The sequence below is a fragment of the Bos mutus genome, chromosome 21 (genome assembly GCF_027580195.1).
Source record: "Bos mutus isolate GX-2022 chromosome 21, NWIPB_WYAK_1.1, whole genome shotgun sequence".
Taxonomy (NCBI): domain Eukaryota; kingdom Metazoa; phylum Chordata; class Mammalia; order Artiodactyla; family Bovidae; genus Bos; species Bos mutus.
In genome coordinates, this window is record NC_091637.1 from 25,546,047 (window position 1) to 25,564,927 (window position 18,881).

The window sequence follows — 18,881 nt, forward strand, 5'->3', positions numbered from 1 at the left end:
TCACGAAGAGAAACAAAGTTTTCACTTCTCCTAACCTGGTTAAATCATCTTGTTTATTTTTTAAAATAATATTTATTTGGCTGCACTGGGTCTTAGCTGTGGTTTGTGAGATCTTTAGTTGTGGCATGTGGGATCTAGTTCCCTGACCAGGGATTGAACCTGGACCCCCTGCATTGGGAGTGTTAGCTCCTGGAGCACCAGGGAAATCCCTAAATTATCTTGTTTAGAACACATTTCAAAATGAAAGGTGTTCTTTCTGACACAGTGCTGTTGAACAGCTATCTTCACGTGGGTCGTGATAATGAAATAGTGCAGACTGGGTGGCTTCACCAGCTGAAATTCATTTTCTCACCATTTGGAGGCTGGGAAGCCCGAGGTCAAGATGCCGGCCTGTTTGGTTCTTGACAAGAGCTCACTTCCTGGCTTGTAGATGGCCACCTTCTTTCTGAGTCCTCCCAGGCTGGGAGCAGAGAAACAAGGAGAGGAAGCCAACTCTCTCCTGCTGCTGCTGCTGCTGCTAAGTTGCTTCAGTCGTGTCCGACTCTGTGCGACCCAATGGACAGCAGCCCACCAGGCTCCCCCGTCCCTGGGATTCTCCAAACAAGAACACTGGAGTGGGTCAGCTCTCTCCTATCTCTACTTAAAAAGAAACTAATTCCATCATGAGGGCGTCATCCTTAAGACCTTATGACCTCCCAAAGACCCCACCTCCAAGTACTGTTCCATTAGGTTTTAGAGTTTCAACATGACTTCCAAGGGGACACCCTTCAATCCCTAGCATTGGCACAAAATTATTTTTAGGATATGCTTGTGAGCTTCATCGAGTCCAACCCTTTGCAACCCCCTGGACTGTAGCCCACAAAGCTCCTCTGTCCATGGAATGTTCTAGGCAAGAATACTGGAGTGGATTGCTATTTCCTCCTCCAGGGGATCTTCCTGACCCACAGATCCAACCCACGTCTCCTGTGTCTCCTGCATTGGCAGGTGGATTCTTTACCTACTGAGCCATCAGGAATGCTTATTGTAGTGATCCATGTTTGGAGTGATAAGATTCTAGACTCCGGTGGAAAAAGTGAGAAAGGACACCTGACTTGCAAGGTGGGGCTCTGTGGCTGTGGTTTGTTCTGCTGAGACCTGAGCATGCTGCTTTGTGTCCCTGTCTGCCTCTCTTCTGAGACATTTAAGAGTGACTTCTTGGTTCACCGCTCAAATTGATTCTGCACTGAACTGTCCCACTCCATTCTGCGTTTGTGGCAGTGACTGGTGGTACCTGATAGAAGACGGGTGCTCAGAAAACCCTATCGGAAGGAAAACAGGGAGTCTGGGGCCTCCAGACTGAAAACAAGTGAGGTTCTGCTGATGGAAAGACTGGAAATCAGCTTACCAGATGGTTTGGGAAGGAAAAACGGAGTTCCATTTTAGACTATAGAAGTGTGAATTGAAAGTTGCTCAGTCGTGTCCTACGCTTTCAGATCCAGGAAAGCCCGCCAGGTTCTTCTGTCCATGGAATTCTCTAGGCAAGAATACTGGATTGGGTTGCCATTCCCTTCTCCAGGGGACCTTCCTGACCCAGGGATCGGATCTGGGTTTCCTGCATTGCAGACATATTCTCTATCATCTGAGCCACTGGGGACACCCTTAAAATACAGAGGTTGAGGTTAACTGTGATATTGCTGTGGTGGTGGTGGTTTAGTTGTAAGTCGTATCCAACTCTATGAGATCCCATGGACTGTAACCCGCCAGGCTCCTCTGTCCCTAGGATTCTCCAGATAAGAATACTGGAGTGGGTTGCCATTTCCTCGTCCAGGGGATTTTCACAACCCAGGGATTGAACCCACATCTCCTGCATTGCAGGCAGATTCTTTACCACTGAGCCACCTCTATACATTATTGCCAAGTAGTTGAAGATCACATAGTCATACATCTTAGGAAGATAAAAGTCCTTTGTTTTAACCCTGTAGTCATGGCAGGGGTCCCCAGGATTAAGGTGGCCCCATATCACCCCAAGCCCTGCTTGGCACTCTCTTGGTGACTTGATCATTTATAAGGCATTTAGACAGTCCCATCCTGTCTCATGGAACATTCTCTGCTGCTCTTCAATTCTACTACAATTCCTCCTTATTCCTGAATCTGTCTTCTGAGGGATTGCAGTCTGCATCTACTAATAGCTTGGGTCTTCACTGTTGCTCGTGGGCGGGAGCTACTCTCTAGTTATGGTGCATCGGCTTCTCGTTGCAGTGGCTCCTCTTGAGCACAGACTCAAGAGCACAGGCTCAATGGTTGTGGTGCACGGGCTTAGTTACCACTTGGCATGTAGGATCTTCCCACAGCAGGGATCTAACATGTATTCCTTGCATTGGCAAGTGGATTCTTAACCACTGGACCACCAAGGAAGCCGCGTGTATCTTATATATTGGGAGATTCTCAATCTTAGCTCATCTAGAATGCCTGTGTACGTTTGAAACAATATTTGGAGAACAATAAGTTCGTGTGGCATGCCTTGTCTTGGGATCGTTGTTACTATACTATCAGTGTAGATATGATGATGACCTGTGTGATTGTAGGGTCATTGATCACCCACAAGTTCAAGGATGCCAGAAACGATCCTGAAATACGTATTTCACTGCTTGACCATTCAAAGGTTGAGCCATTCATTCAGAAGCCAGGGCCAGATGCTAGGGTAAATATTGTAAAGCTGAATTTCACTGGATCCCTGACATCTATGTCTGTCTCTAAGCTTTTGTATCCTGCCCTACTAATGTACCCTGAACATTTTCCTGTGACATTATTCTTTGAAATCGTGATATTTAATGGCTGAGTGATTTTTATCTGTGTGGGTGTTCCATAATTTATTAGCTTTTAACTTTATGTCAGATGTTTTAGTTCATTTGGTTTCTGTTCAACTTCAAACTGTATTTGGACAGTCAGCATGCATCTGAGTCATTCATTTTTCCCTTATCCTTCATATCCTTGGCCACCATGTCAAGGGCTCGGCAATAATCAAGAAGTGGCCTCTTCTGCTTTATACAGGAAGGTGTCTTGCATATTTGAAGACAGTTTCATCTCTCCTTCTGCCTCAAGGACTCTTCTTTAACCTGGGTTTTAAGCGAGGCTCCCTCTAAGACCCTCTCAGGGCAACCTGTCCATTGATTGACCCCGAGCCTTCAACCCAGGTGACCTGCCCTGTATTCTGCCCGACCCATGAGACCCACTTTCCTCTGATGGTCTCTGGCTGTTGATTTGACTCAAGCATGAGATGATCCATGGTGGAGGCCCCACTGTGGTTAAAGACATGGGCCTGTGTTTGTCATCTCCCAGAGTGGGCAGATTTGAGTGCTGAGTTCACACTTAACTGTCTTCCTCTAGAGTTGTTACCTTACCAGTGACCTCCCGACCTTTCTTCTGCCATTATTGGCTACCTGTCTTCTCCCTGGGGGTCTGGGTTTTGCCCTTTTTATAAAGTTCAAGGTGGGCTCGGACAGAGCAGCAATACAAGTGCTGATACCCTAGTAGACTCTGGTGCAATGTCCGCATTCCAAAGGGCACAGCACGGCCCAGGCGGGCCAGGAGCAGGGCTCTGCATAAGCAGGCATCATTAGCTGAGTGGGAGGCCATCTCCCAAGGCTGCCTTGGGACTGGTTCCAGTTCCCTAACACCAAACCTGCCTGCCAGCGAGAAGTGACTCAGGCCTGCAGCCAGGGCTCTGTGTCCAGGTGGGAGGCGTCAGCTGATGGAGGCAGGACTGGCCTGTTCCTCTTTTCCTGGGTCCATGGCCATCTCTTACCCTGTCCAGCACCTCCTGCCCTGCTGCAGAGAGCACCTTCCCCACCCCATCCCCCCACCCCCCACACTATTGCCTGTTTGTGGATGAAGGCTGCCTTACAGAGGATGTACAACAGGTTAAAGTCTAGAAAGGACTTGGAGTTAGAGTTCCTTGCTTCTCAGTCTAATGGCTTTTCTGTACATTGTTTTGTTTTGTTTTGTTTGGCCACACCTTGAGGCCTGCAGAATCATCCCGGACCAGGGATCGAACCCATGCCCCTGCATTGGAAGTGCAGTGTCTTTAAACCACTGAACCGCTAGGGAAGTAAGTCCCTTTTCTATGTTGCGCTGTGCTTAGTCACTCAGTCGTGTCTGACTCTTTGTGATCCCATGGACTGTAGCCTGCTAAGCTCTTCTGTCCATGGGGATTCTCCAGGCAAGAATACTGGAGTGGGTTGCCATGCCCTCCTCTAGGGGAGCTCCCCAGCTCAGGGATCAAACACAGGTCTCCCACATTGTAGGGAAGTTCTTTACTATCTGAACTACCAGGGAAGCCCAAGAATACTGGAGTAGGTAGCCTATCCCTTCTCCAGGGGATCTTCCCAATCCAGGAATTGAACCGGGGTCTCCTGCACTGCAGGTGGATTCCTTACCAGCTGAGACACCAGGGAAGCACCCTTTTCCTATACACTGTGCTATAAAAATCCCACCCTCCAGAGGATCTTTGGGAGTTCTGTGCCTTGCCTTCCTTCCAGAAGTGGAAAGGACCCTTTCTCCCTTGCTTGCTAGGAGGACTCATTTTTGATCTCTCGCTGAAATATTTTGATAACAATCTAGAGATTTCAGTATAGATTGTGGTTGCGCAAGAAATCCAAATCACCAGTTTTTCAGAACCTAAGCAGTTAACATTAGAAATTTTGCTGCAAATAAATTGATCAGTATGCAAGACAGTTGTCACGGCTGAATCATGGTCCACAGTTAAGGTAAACAGATCTGTGATGACATTTTCTGAGCAGAATACAAATGTAACTCATTTCCTCCCAGAGCTTTCTGACATTTCTTCTACACGGATAACAGATTCTCCCAAGAAGGTGTTGGTCACAAGGAAGAAAGATCTTTGTTTAATCCCTCTGTAAAGGTATGGCCGTGATATTTGATGTGCTATCCTTGAAAAAAAAATTGTTCTAAGAGAGATGAATAGTGGGGAGGGCATTTTTCTTTGGTTAGCTGCCCCTCACTCCCTCCCAATCATGGGGGGAACCCTTTTGGGTTTTTGCTTATTTGAATGGTTATTAAAATATTACATTGTCATATTGTGAAAGTTTGCATGTCATTAATCTTTTTTTTGCAATGTGACAATCAAGGGATATTTTTCCTTATTTAGATTCATATGAAATAGTAGTGAGGGAGATGAAACAGAATGTTTTTCCATTTTCTCACGTTCTTTTCATCTGTAATGCTCTCAAGTTTCACATTTTCCCCCAGGTTTTCACTGCCTATACTGTGTTTTAGAAATTCTATACACCGCCTCTGCATTTGAAATGTGAAATAGTCCTTAGCTAGATGCTGCATCGTAAGCCGGCTCTGTGTTCTGTGTTATGGTGAAGCTTTCAAAAGCCTCAGCTTGTGCTGATGTTGAAATGAGCTGAAAACCTGCAACTTTGGGTAAGGGCGGGCAGAGAGTCATTCCATCCCTGTGTGTGACAGGAAACAGAGTTTCCTGGGGTGGGGGGATGGATATTGGCATTTGGGGTGGGGTTGCTCTGGATAGAGCTATGCATGTCTGTTTGTGCATTTGTCATTGGTTACGGCCAGAGATCCTGAGCAAGGAGCTATGCCGGAGGGTTGCATTTGAGGTGGGGGTTTCATTCTAGATCCTGTTGGGAGCTGCATTTGGGAGAAAATACCTGCAAGGACAGGAACAAGAGGGCATGCCCCTCAAAGCGGGGCGTGAGTAAGTCTGCTCAGAAATCATGGGGCAATAGAAGGAATCCATCTGGGAAAAGGGCATCTTTCACACCATGCTTCATTCCTTCCCAAAACATTTACAGTCCTTGGCCAAGATAGCGCAGATGCAGCCTCCTCCAGGAAGCCTTCTTGGATCTCCCCAGCCATTCCCACCACCCAGGGTCCAGTCTTTTGCACAACTCACAGCTCTAGTGTGAAATTGCCCAGCTATGTGTCATCACACTCAGGACTGAACTTGTCAGTGGCAGGATGGGGTCTTTTTGTTGCCAGCTCTCCCAGTTGAAGCACAGTTCCTGGCTCAAAATCAGAGCTTTGCAAATGCTATTTGTAGTGGGTACAGGCCCTGTTTTCTTACAGCAGCTTCTGCATAAAGAAGGGATGTCCTGATTAACCCCATTTCTTAGTTGAAGAATAGATGGGGAAACTGAGGCTCATGGCAATGAAGCCAGAACTAGAAGCAGATGCCTCTTTAGTGCGGAGGAAGGTGTAGACACTCATGTCTCCACTTTTCTCCAGAGTCCCCACATATCAAGTGCATGGAGTGGTTGATGTAAATATGCGACCGAACCAACCACATTTTTCTTCCTCCTCCAGAAATTTTTTGCCCTGTGCAGTCTCAGTGTAGGAGGATCAGGTGACCAAGGCTTTTTAGAATCTTCCCTTCTGGGCTCTGACGATGACACATCATGTATTCTGAGGCATTGACATCATCTCCTTCCTCCTGAACGCCTCTTGGTGGCTCCATCATTCAGGCTCTGTCATCTTTCACCTGGACCATCGTGACCTTGAGTCATTCACAGGAGAAGTGCAGGTACAAGAAGAATGAATCACCAGGGACCAGACCTAGAATGGGAGGGGCAGGGACTGGCCAAGGACAAGCTTCCTTGGAAAAGTGATGTTTGAGCTGAATCTGAATGAGTGGTCGGAGTTAGCTTGGTGAAGAGAGAAGAGAGAACTTTCTGGCCACAGGACATAGCGCATGCAAAGGCCCTGAGGTGGGAGGGAATGTGGTGTGTTCATAAAACCGATTGGGGCAGCGTGGCCAGAGCCCAAGAGGTGGGCAGGAGAGGTGGACGGCAGTCTGACCACCCAGGGACTGGCTGGGAGCTCCACATTTGTGCTGAGAGCAGAGAGAAACTGCTGGGGGATAGAAAGAAGCAAAGGCTGGACCGGTCAGCTCCAACTCCCCTGTGAATGATGAGGGGGGAGAATAGAAGCAGAAAGACCAAGGGAGGAGGCCCTGCAACAGGCCAGCAGCAGAACCTAGGGGACAGAGGGACTGCGAGGATGTGGCAGCAGGCCTTGATGGCTGGGTTTGGGAATTGCCATTGAAGAGACAGTATTGATGCCGCTGCCTGCGTGAGTTCACCTGGAGAGAGAGCAGAGCAGAGGGGGCTGTGTAAGCGCCTGGAGTCCTAGAGGAGGGGCAGCTGGCTGAGGAGAAGGGGAGGAGCCTGCGAGGTTGCAGAGAGAGGATGCGGCCCCTGGCAACCAGGAGCGTCTGGTGATGGAGTGGGCAGCTGCCCCCGGCAGAGAAGGGCGGGGTGGAGACGAGACCCCCATGATCATGGCAGCTCCCTAGCAGGGTGACAGAGACACAGGCCTGATGGAAGGGGATTGAAAGGAGACTCGGGAGTGAGAAGATCCTGAGGGGATGCGACAGGGAGCAGTGACTTTGCCCCATGTGACAACTCTTACTCTGACGAGTTCTTCATCTGCTTTTAGGGTCGATTTGCATTTTGATATGTGGTGTTTTGATCAGTAGGATGCGTTCATGTTTCTGTGGCACTCAAGCCTCTCCATTTTAAAATTTATTTATTTATATATTTGATTGCGCCGGGTCTTTGTTGTGGCATGCAGGATCTTTAGTTTTTTCTGTGTCCACGAGGAGGAAAAAAGTTTTCACTACTCCTACCCTGGTTACATTATCTGTTTATTTAAAAAAAAATATATTGTCTATTTGGCTGCACCGGGTTTTAGCTGTGGCACTTGGATCTTTAGCTGTGGCATGTGAACTCTTAGTTGCAGCACATGGGATCTAGTTCCCCAACAAGGGATGGAACCTGGGCCCCTGCATTGGGAGTCTGGAATCTTAGCCACTTCCCTGGATGTTCAGCAGGGAAGTCCCAAGCCTCTGTTTTTGTTTTTTTTTTTAAGGTACTGACCATGACCTCCACACACCTCTCAGTGGAATTCCTTTGCCGGTGCCCACTTGGGACACCCAAAGAAAACTAGAGTGGAAAGGATGTGGATGGTTCACCCAGGATTTCTGGGCTCCCCTGCTGGGCTGTGTGAACACTCTGAAGGCCGAGTAGAGCTGTGTAGGGCTGTGGGGTCCCAGAGCTGTGATAGGGGCACGTGCACCTCTTCAGGTGAGGCTCTCATGGATGAGAGCATGGCGTCGCCAGGAGGGAGTCGTGTCCACATTGGTTCAGTTCGGAGGGTGTGCTTGGGTGAAGTCCTTCAGGGACCTTGGGAGAGTGGAGGTTGGGGGCAGCCAGTGGACGCACTCTCGGGGCCTGTCTGCTGACCCTCCCGTGGGGTATGGGGCAGGCCAGCCAGGTTAAAGGCAGAACTCTGGGTAGGGAGCTGGAGTGAGGTCAGTGAAGGACAAGAATCCCAGCTCAGGCTCCCGGGGCTGTGGCAGCCCCTCTTGGCCTCCCTTTGCATGGGCATCACCCTGAAGACATTTTGCGTGGGGGCTGCAGAGGAGTCAGTCATATGGCCAGCTCCCTTCTGTGGCCCACTGTCCCCTTTCCTGCACTCCTGTGAGACGTAGCCATAAAAACCAAATTGCAGAAGTGATCTAATTCCTTACAGAAAGAAATTATACTAAGTTTTGTTAGTGTCTGTGTATATGTTACCTGGCTTCCCAAGTGGCACTAGTGATATGGAATCCGCTTGCCAGCACAGGAGATGTGGGTTCGATCCCTGGTCCGGGAAGATCCCCTGGAGAAGAAGGAAATGGCAACCCACTCCAGTATTCTTGTCTGGGAAATCCCATGGACAGAGGAGCCTGGAGGGCTACAGTCCATGAGGTCTCAAAGAGTCGGACACAACTGAGTAACTGAGCATGTGCACGTGTGTGTTACTTAGCAAAGGCTTAGACATCCTTTTATGTTCCAGACATCATGCTAAGTGCTTTACAGATATTAGCTTTTTAAATCCTCATAGCAATGTCATGAGGAATTTACTGTTTATTATGGCCATTTTCTAAACAGAAGACTGAGGCATAGAGAAGCTAACTTTTGCTTAAGGGTTCTGGAAAAGTACAGACACGCACACACAATATCTGCTTTAAAAAGCATTTTTGTCTTGGGGGGAAGTAAAAGGAAAAGAGGGACCATACCTTCTGCCAGGTATCTGACATAAGGGATCTTCCTTAAGCCCCACAGTAACTGTGGATAATGTGGGCATTTTCGTTATTTATAGATGAGGAGTCTGTTGCTTAGGGGATGATCCATAATTTGCCTGTGGCCACAGAGTGACCCCAAAGCATGGACACTTTCTGCACGACACACAATGTCCACCTGGATCTGTGATTTAGAGTCTGGATGTTACGATGGCTCCTGTCGCCCCACCTCCCCTACCTGGGAAAGGGTCTGCTGGCTGCCTAGCCTCTGCCTGCACCTGTTGAGGAGGCGAGGGCCCTACAGGGGTGGGACTGACCCATGAGAGCTCTTTTTCCCCCTTCACAGCCCTGTGGCTGGGGCATAGCACTGACTTCTCTCTGCCCCAACTCCCTGGTCTGTAAAATGGGCTGATTTATGCCTCTCTTGTAGGCTGGATGTAAAGCTCATATGAAGAGATTAGAACCGGGTAAGCACCTAATGTAAATCTTTTAGGTAAATCTATACCTATTAGCTATAGGTATACATTTAGCCCCTGCTTTTTGGATTTTCTTCCCGTTTTGGTCACCACAGAGCACTGAGTAGTTTCCTGCGCTATACAGTAGGTTCTCATTAGTTATTGATTTTATACATAGTGAAAGTAAAAGGCAAGTCGCTCAGTCATGTCCAACTCTTTGCGACCCCATGGACTGTAGCCTACCAGGGTCCTCCGTCCATGGGATTTTCCAGGCAAGAGTACGGGAGTGGGTTGCCGTTTCCTCCTCCAGGGGATCTTCCCGACCCAGGGATTGAACCCGGCTCTCCTGCATTATAGGCAGATGCTTTACCGTCTGAGCCACCAGGGAAGCCCCTAGTAAGTGTATATATGTTGATGTTTATCATCATCATTAAGCCAACCCATTCCATTGTTGGACACTCTTTTTATTAAGAAGTCATCCTCTTCCTTTGACTCATTCATTCACTGCTTCTAGCTCTCCAACTGTATATGCTTTCGAATGTGTCTTACAGTGAAACCCTTTAAAAATATTTATTTCTCTATTTGTGTTCATTAAATTAACACATCATTTGATTAATGTTAAATTAGCACAAGTTATTTGGGAAAAAATCCTAGTATATTCAAAAATAAAAAGAGCTTTTAGGAGGAAATAAAACCCACCTATAATTCCCACAACAAAAATAGCCAAGTTTAACACATTGGTGTTCTTGTATCCGCCTTCCCGTCTTTTTCTGCACATACAGCAAGTACACACGCACTGCCCTGGCATCCTCTTGTGCGTGCATGCTCAGCTGCTTCAGTCATGTCTGACTCTTTGAAATCCCATGGACTGTAGCCCACCAGGCTCCTCTGTCCATGGGATTCTCCAGGCAAGCATACAGGAGTGAGTTGCCATGCCCTCCTCCAGGGAATCTTCTGGACCCAGAGGTAGAATCCTCATACTCCTGTGGTTCCTGCATTGTAAGCGGGTTCTTTACCGCTTAGCCACCAGGGAAGCCCTTGTGAGGCGTGGGTAATTTGATGTCTCTTGATACATACTGCCAAGTCCTCCTACACAGAGGCTGTGTTCTTGCACACCCCAGGGTATGACTGTGGCCAGGTCGTCACCTGTTAGGTATCTGATGCTATTTCCTCTCTGCTATAGTGCTATAGTCAAGGTTCCACTTTACTTCCTTTTGAAGTGAAATTCAGAAACCCTGCACATCAATAGTGTACTCACAGGACTATTTTCCATCTAATTGAATAGCATTTTCTATTCCACTTAAAACCATGCTCTGCCTGGAGACCCTCACCTCTGACACCAGGTGAGTGAACTTTCTCTGCCCACTTTTCCTGGATGGATGTCCTAGGAGCTTTGCTAACTTATAGTCAAATCATATGGAGAAGTTGCCAGGTTTAGGCAGCAGATAGTCGCTTATCCAAAGAAGGCTGACAGCAGATCAGTTGGTAGATATGGATGCAGGTTATAGATGAGAGAGATGTATTTTTTATATTTTTATTTGAATGTACTAAGAGTGGTTTTTAAAAGATGTTAGAGAAAAGTTTAACCTTTCAAGTGAATTTTGGTCTCATCGATTGCATATTTTGCTTGGTTTGTTTGGTATCTAAAACACTGTGTTAGTTACCACAATGACATTTGGTAAAATGAGACATCCATTCCATGAATCAGTTAAGAAATAGGAACAGCAGCAGATTTCCTTGACGTCATAAACTGTATTTGTCTTAAACCCGCAATTATATTCAAGGACCAAGCAAGTTTATTTACCATCACCATAATCATGATCATTTTAATCATTGCTGCTTGAGAGTTTTTTCCCTTCCCAGACACTGTTTGAGGCTCTTTATAAACATTATCCTTAATTTTTCAAGTGATCCTTTAAAGTAGATTATTATTAAGAAGTTTTTGGGTTGTAATTTGAAACCAGATATGTTTCATTGCAGAACCCCATGGCCTTTCTATTCCCACTTACTGGTCATTATTATCAAATATCTTGGGAACTCTGGTCGATGAAATAAGACTTGAAAAGAAATCAAACATTTAACTATTTGAAGTGAGAAAATAGTATTATTTGTAGCCCTAGACTTGGTAAAATTAGAAAGACTAATTCATAAGACTTAATGACAAATTATTAGAGCAAATTTGAAAATTTGGTGAAATGGCAGGACACATGGCAATGGCCCTAGAAACTCTTTATCCAGGAAATCAGATTTTGAAAGGATAATACATACACAGAACAGCAAGGGAGGGGAGGGCAGCACCTATCTTAGCTGCTGGTCAAATCAGTTGATATCACTTGTGAAGAGTTACTGCAGCACAATTGTCTTCATAGCTACTAACCAATCAGAAAGTATCTGGGAAAGGTGATCTCATTCACACTAGTAGCAATGATCATAATACACAATACAGTATCACATCATAGTAAAGTAGAAATAAACTGAATGCTGGGGCTTCCCTGGTGGTCCAGTGGCTAAGACTTTGAGCTCCCAATGTAGGGATCCCAGGTTTGATTCCTGGTCAGGGAGCTAGACCCCACATTGCCACAAGTAAGAGTTCGCATGCTGCAACTCTAGATCCCATATGCTGCAACTAAGACCTGAAGCAGCCAAATCAATAAGTAAATAGAATGAAAGTGTTAAAGAAGTTAGTCATTATTAAAAAAAAAAATACTTATGGGGAAAAGGAAGGACTAGAATAAATGAGGTTAGGACAATTGATCTTTTCTTTTGCTGTGGACTGAATTGTATCTTCCCAAAATTCATTTGTTGAAGCCTTAACACCCCAGTTGACTGTTCTGAAGATAGAGCTTGTGGCAGGTAGTTAAGGTTAAATGAGGTTATGAGGTCATGAGTCTGCTGCAGCGTCACTTCAGTCGTGTTCAACTCTGTGCGACCCCATAGATGGCGGCCCACCAGGCTCCGCCATCCCTGGGATTCTCCAGGCAAGAACACTGGAACACCAAGAACATTGGTGGTCTTATAAGAAGAGAAAATGTGATAATATGGAGGGAAGGTGGCAGTCTGTAATCCAGCAAGAGGGTTCCTACTGCAATTAGTTTGGCTGGCACCTTCATCTTGGACTTCCCATTCTCCAGACTGGGTGGAAATACATTTCTTTCATTCAGGCCTCTTAGTGTATGGTATTTTGTTATGGCAACTGGAGCTGACCAATACATCTTAAAACTCTACCTCTTAAGGCTTTGTCTAGTGTTAAAAAATCTTTCAACCTAAAAAAGCAAGCAATAAATAGGAGAAAGATTGTTAAGTATTTTCAGAAAATTTGGCAAAGCTTCAGTATCTGTCATAAAAAGCATCTTACAACTAGATGAGAAAGAACATCTGAAACTTAGAAGAGAAATAGATATAAGATATATGAATGCAGGGGGATTGGGGGGGTCCAAGAGGGAGGGGATATATGTATACCTGTGGCTGATTCACTTCATTGTACAGAAAAACTAATGCAACATTGTGAAGCAGTTATCCTTCCATCTAAAAAAATAAACATAAAATAAAAAAAGATATACAAATGCAGTTTACAAGAGAAAAGTAGAACTAGAATGAGCCACGTTTTCTTAGAAATGCTTCTTGAAAATGAGAAAGAAATCTAAAACAGGGGATATGTGTATACATAAAGTGATTCAGTTTGCTGTACAGCAGAAATTTAACAATATTGTAAAGCAACTACATTCCAATAAAAACTAATTGAAAAAGAAATGCTTCTTGAGTTGGGGAAGGGTAGTTTTGGCCATTGCGGCTGGTGAGCCGACATCCATCTGTATTGTTTGGGTGACCCTCTTTGCCGGGGATGCGTTTGTGCCTCTCAGTCTTCAAATTCTGTTAATGTATTTGCTCCCTTGCTCCTCTCCCCCTAAAGCCACCATGCTCTGGCTTTATGACACACTCACGTCACATGTAGAGATTGCAGCCGGCTCAGTGTATCTGTCAGGTGACCTTCATGAAGCATATGCTTTCTCCATGGTAGAAACTACTTGTGTCTACCTGCCAACTTACATTTGGCATCTTGCACCACACTGGGAGGGCACAAGAATGTACCCAGTGGGCGTTGATGGAGGCAAGCTGGTTGTGGGCCTGTCCTCACTGGCCCTTCTTCTGGGCTGATGAAACTTAATCATGGGAAATGGTCACGCAGAGTAAGATGACAGCAAGTCTGGGCCCTCCCCGTGGTCCAGCCCCTGGTCCACGGGGCGCACCTGGGCAAGGCACTGAATCTTTCTTTGCGTCCCTCATCTCTCTGAGGAAAGGACTGGACTTTCCAAACTCCTCAACCCTTGCCCCATAGACAGGGTTTCTGTGGAGCATTACAGTCCACAACTTTGTTTTCCCCACATAAAATGGGACAGATATCATCTTCTTTCCTAACTGCGCATTGTCTTCCATTTTCCACTCCTTCCTCCTCCTTGCCAACCTCTGAGCCAGAAGGTGACTGCAGGTGGGCCTTTCCAAGTCTGCAGACACGGGCGAAGATCTCTCACAGCTTGACATGTCCTTAGTTCAAAGGCAGGAACGAGGTAGTTGACTTTAAAAAACTAGAGTCACGTGAAACATTATTTGTTAAGAAAACGCGTTTTAGGAGTCTCCACATGGCCTTCCCTAGTGGTCCAGTGGTTAAGAATCTGCTTGCCAATGCAGGGGATACTGCGTGGGTTCGATCCCTGATTTAGGAAGATCCCACATGCAGCAGAGCAACTGAACCTGTGCTTCACAATTACTGAGCCCGCATGCCTTGGAGCCTGTGCTCTGCAACAAGAGAAGCCTCTGCAGTGAGAGGCCCGCACACCGCAACAAAGAGTAGCACCTGCTCGCTACAGCTGGAGAAGGCCTGTGAGCAGCAGTGAAGACCCAGTGCAGCCCCCCAAATTAATTAATTAATTAATTGATAAACATTAATTACAGACCTTTATGGTATCCTGGGATCAGTTCAGTTCAATTCAGTCGCTCAGTCGTGTCCGACTCCTTGCGACCCCATGAACGGCAGCACGCCAGGCCTCCCTGTCCATCACCAACTCCCGGAGTTCACTCAGACCCACGTCCATCGAATCAGTGATGCCATTCAGCCATCTCATCCTCTGGCGTCCCCTTCTCCTCCTGCCCCGAATCCCTCCCAGCATCAGAGTCTTCTCCAATGAGTCAACTCTTCGCATGAGGTGGCCAAAGTATTGGAGTTTCAGCTTTAGCATCATTCCTTCCAAAGAAATCCCAGAGTTGATCTCCTTCAGAATGGACTGGTTGGATCTCCTTGCAGTCCAAGGGACTATCAAGAGTCTTCTCCAACACCACAGTTCAAAAGCATCAATTCTTCAGCACTCAGCCTTCTTCACAGTCCAACTCTCACATCCATACATGACCACTGGAAAAACCATAGCCTTGACTAGATGGACATTTGTTGGCAAAGTAATGTCTCTGCTTTTGAATATGCTATCTAGGTTGGTCATGACTTTCCTTCCAAGGAGTAAGCGTCTTTTAATTTCATGGCTGCAGTCACCATCTGCAGTGATTTTGGAGCCTAGAAAAATAAAGTCTGACACTGTTTCCACTAGTCACAGTTAAATAAATGTCCTCCTATTAGGACTTCTCAGTCTGTTTTGGGTGGACTTTGGAATCTTGGAGAAGGGAATAAGGGTGTGGCTTTTCCCTTGCGCGTTTGACCACGGAACCCTTTTCTTGGAAAATCTTAAGGGCCTGATGTTCTGTGAGACTTACTTTGGGAAGTGGTGACTTTTGTTTTTGCCCGTGTTTGCATGGGCAGTGACTCAGCCTTTAGTTTGAGGCCTTAATGGACTTAACATGGTTTAGCTTCCATTTCAGGAAAAATACAAATTTCTTATCAGAAGCAGGCAGATGTCAGATTATGAGGTCATTGCTGGTCGTACTGCCTAGCTGTCACAAATACAGTACATTCACTGTCTACAGTGGAGAGGATTACACTAGTTGAAAGAAAAACCTGATAGCTCTCAAATTTTTGTGAATCTAGTGGAGTAGCTAAATTAAGATTATGTCTGTTAGTACTGTGAGATTTTTCTTCAGAAGTTTCAAGGGGACTAGTTTAAGTTGACCTTGCTAAGTCACTTCAGTCGTGTCTGACTCTCTGTGACCCCATAGACGGCAGCCCACCAGGCTTCCCCGTCCCTGGGATTCTCCAGGCAAGAACACTGGAGTGGGTTGCCATTTCCTCCTCCAATGCATGAAAGTGAAAAGTGAAAGTGAACTCGCTCAGTTGTGTCTGACTCTTAGCGATCCCATGGACTTCAGCCTACCAGGCTCCTCCGCCCATGGGATTTTCCAGGCAAGAGTACTGGAGTGGGGTGCCATTGCCTTCTCCGGAATATGTTTATTAAACACAATGTCTTTGGACATAGCTGAGGATCAGATGCCTCTGTGGTTTCTGGGAGGAGGCAGAGCTGTAACTTCTGAGCATCACCAGCATTCCTTCACTAACAAGGGTCCAGATTTTCATATTTATCCCAGACTGTCTTTCTGAAATACATTTTTGTAGACTCTTGCTTCCCTTCTGCCCTGGATAAGAGTTAGGCTGAGAAAATCGAGCCCTGTGCAAGTCATTCCCAAGAGCAATAAACAGGATCAGAGAGGCCGCTGGAGGATTGCTCTTGCCATTTAATGGTCTGAGGACGGGGCGTCTGAGTTCACGAGCTTGCCACAAGTGGGAAGGAGAAATTCTTTAATTGTGGTTTCTTTGAAATGTAGAATGCTGATCATTGCCTTAACAAGCTTCTGAAAATTTCTAGCTTGTAAGAAATAATATATTATGGTAGTGAAGCACGGGGAAGGCACTCTCATCTAATGACAGGCCTACTTATGCTTTAAATTAATAATTCTGCCTCGGAGGCCTGGCTGTAGAAACAGGCCGTGCAGCCTGTTGTTCATTCTCTAAGCTGTGTCTGACTCTTTGTGACCCCAGGGACTGCAGCATGCCAGGCTTCCCTATCCCTCACTATCTCCCGGAGCTTGCTCAAACTCATGTCCATTGAGTCGACAATGCCATCCATCCTCTGTTGCCCACTTCTCCTCCTGCCCTCAATCTTTCTCAGCATCAGGGTCTTTCTAATGAGATCACATCAGGTGGCCAAAGTATTGGAGCTTCAGTTTCAGCATCAGACCTCCCAATGAATATTCAGGGTTGATTTCCTTTAGGACTAATTGGCTTGATCTCCTTGCAGTTCAAGGGACTCTCAAGAGTCTTCTCTGGCGCCACAACTCAAAAGCATCAGTTCTTCAGTGCTCAGCCTTCTTTATGGTCCAGTTCTCACATCCATACATCCCTACTGGAAAAACCATAGCTTTGATGATATGGACCTTTGTCAGCAAAGAGATGTCTCTGCTTGTTAATACACTGTCTAGGTTTGTCGTAGTTTTCCTTTCTTGTGGCCTGAGGGGGTGTTTTTAAGGCCCTGGGACCTCACGGTCTTCATCATGAATGGAGGACCAGGAAGGGCTCTATAGTCAGGGATTCTGAGTCCAGATTTAAGCGGGGAGCAGACTTTCTGCTTGAACACAGATGCCCAGGGTGAGGTCGGAGCATTTGTGATGCTGCTGCAGGAGACTGGCTCTCTGGGTTTGCCCCAGTGGGCTACCAGTATTTGGGACCAGCAGTGGTTCTTTCCCTGTAGCTTGTGCCGTGTGCCTGAACTTCTGAACATCTTACCTGCCTCCACGTGACAGGAAACAAGAGTTCTTTATGAATGCTGTTAGCTGTGAGAACTTTTTTTTTTTTTTTTAACCACTGAAACTAAATATAGGCATGCTGCCTGGGATGTTGTTTTCCAGAGGAGAAAGGCAAAGCCCGGACTAGGGAAGGGCTTAGTCAGGTCACATGACTAAGGAAGGGCCAGTACCCAGGTTCCCCGGTTCTTCTTCCAGGTGGTGCTTTTGGTTAGCTGGACAATTTTTCTGCTCATTCCTGGACTTCTCTGTCATTAACAAAACCTCTCCTCTTTGCTGAATTACAGAAATGGCTTCAGACATCCCTGGCTCAGTGACACTGCCCGTCGCCCCCATGGCGGCCACTGGACAGGTGAGGATGGCAGGGGCCATGCCCGCCCGAGGAGGAAAGCGGCGATCCGGGTAAGCCCCCTCGGCGTTTCTGGGAACTGCGTTGGATATGCGTTGCACAACATTCTTGACCTGTTAGGAAAATATTGTCTCTCCCTGTCCCAGAGAGTAAGAGCTCAGCAGTTTGCATCCTGTTTATTAGATTCCGTGGGATTCCTAACCAGGCATGTGATCGCCTCTAAGTGTTTTTGGGCCTCGGCACCCAGCTGGGGACTTCTGTTTGCTTGTCCTTACTGTGAGAATGGCTCTGTGGTCCTGCTGGGCCTTGCTCCAGCCATCTCTCTCAGGGAGGGGGCTCACCCATCCGTCCGCCTGAGCCCACCAGCCAGAGGCACCCTGAGGGTCGAGCTTCAGCTCCTGTGGGCAGCAAGGATCCCTCTGGTGCTTTCTGTTCTTTGCTCTGGGTACCAGTCTTTGCCAGTGCTGTGCAGGAATTCCTCTCAAAAAACAAACAAACAAACAAACAAAAAAACAAAAACCTGGCTCTAGTCCAGCATCTAAAGGCTGGGCAGCTTCCACTGTAACCTACTCTGCCCGTAATGTTGGTAAGAGTGATGAGTTCTGGTGGGACCAGAAAGACCATCACTCTTGAGCCGATGGAACCCAAAACAGCAGGTACTCATGATGTACCACATCTGTAACTGAGTGCAGGTCTCAGAAACAAATCAGCCATCACAGATCCCTGCAAGAAGAACACAGTCTACGTGGTCAGACTCTTGTTTATCAACCAACTCCTTTTCTTCATTGAATCAACTTCATTTTCAATGAAATATTTGATATACAAAGTTTCTCACATAGAGTCAGTTTGTCCTATGAATGCATTTTCCCATAACACAGGTTCTCCCCAGGAAGACAAGGCTCCTCATTTGTAAAATGGCCTAGCATTTTAAACCCGAGAGTTTCCTCTTAACCAGTGCAATTCTTAAAGGTGCCTGGGCTGCCCCCAGCAGGGGTGGAGGTGGGGGGCAGGTGTATTTTGAGGACCTAGAATGGAATAGGATAGGATGAAAAAGTGCCTTCAGTGTTGTCATTTTAGATAGTGAAAAGACTGCTGCCTGTGTGCTGGTCTTCAAAAGAGGGGCTAAGATTTTGGTGATTATGGAGGGGGTTATGGAGCCTGGTTCCCCACTTTCCCTTGGTTCAGCTCCCTCCCACCCCTGAATGCCCCCAGGGTGCTGATGCAGCCAGAGTTCCATCTTTACCGTGGGACCCACTGAGCT

At 46.7% G+C, this 18,881-nt stretch overlaps 1 protein-coding gene across 4 annotated transcripts in view; it reads left to right on the top strand.

Annotated features, from left to right (window-relative positions):
• ARNT2 (aryl hydrocarbon receptor nuclear translocator 2) overlaps positions 1–18,881 on the top strand; it is a 196,068-nt gene that overhangs the window by 21,693 nt on the left and 155,494 nt on the right. For 2 of the 4 annotated variants that reach the window (XM_070358423.1, XM_070358426.1), the window contains exon 2: positions 17,559–17,673. In XM_070358423.1, the coding sequence (XP_070214524.1) occupies positions 17,559–17,673 (115 nt within the window). Of the gene's footprint in view, positions 1–6,367; positions 6,542–17,445; positions 17,470–17,558; positions 17,674–18,881 lie in introns of those variants that run through there. The other 2 variants (XM_070358424.1, XM_070358425.1) reach the window with 2 other exon arrangements.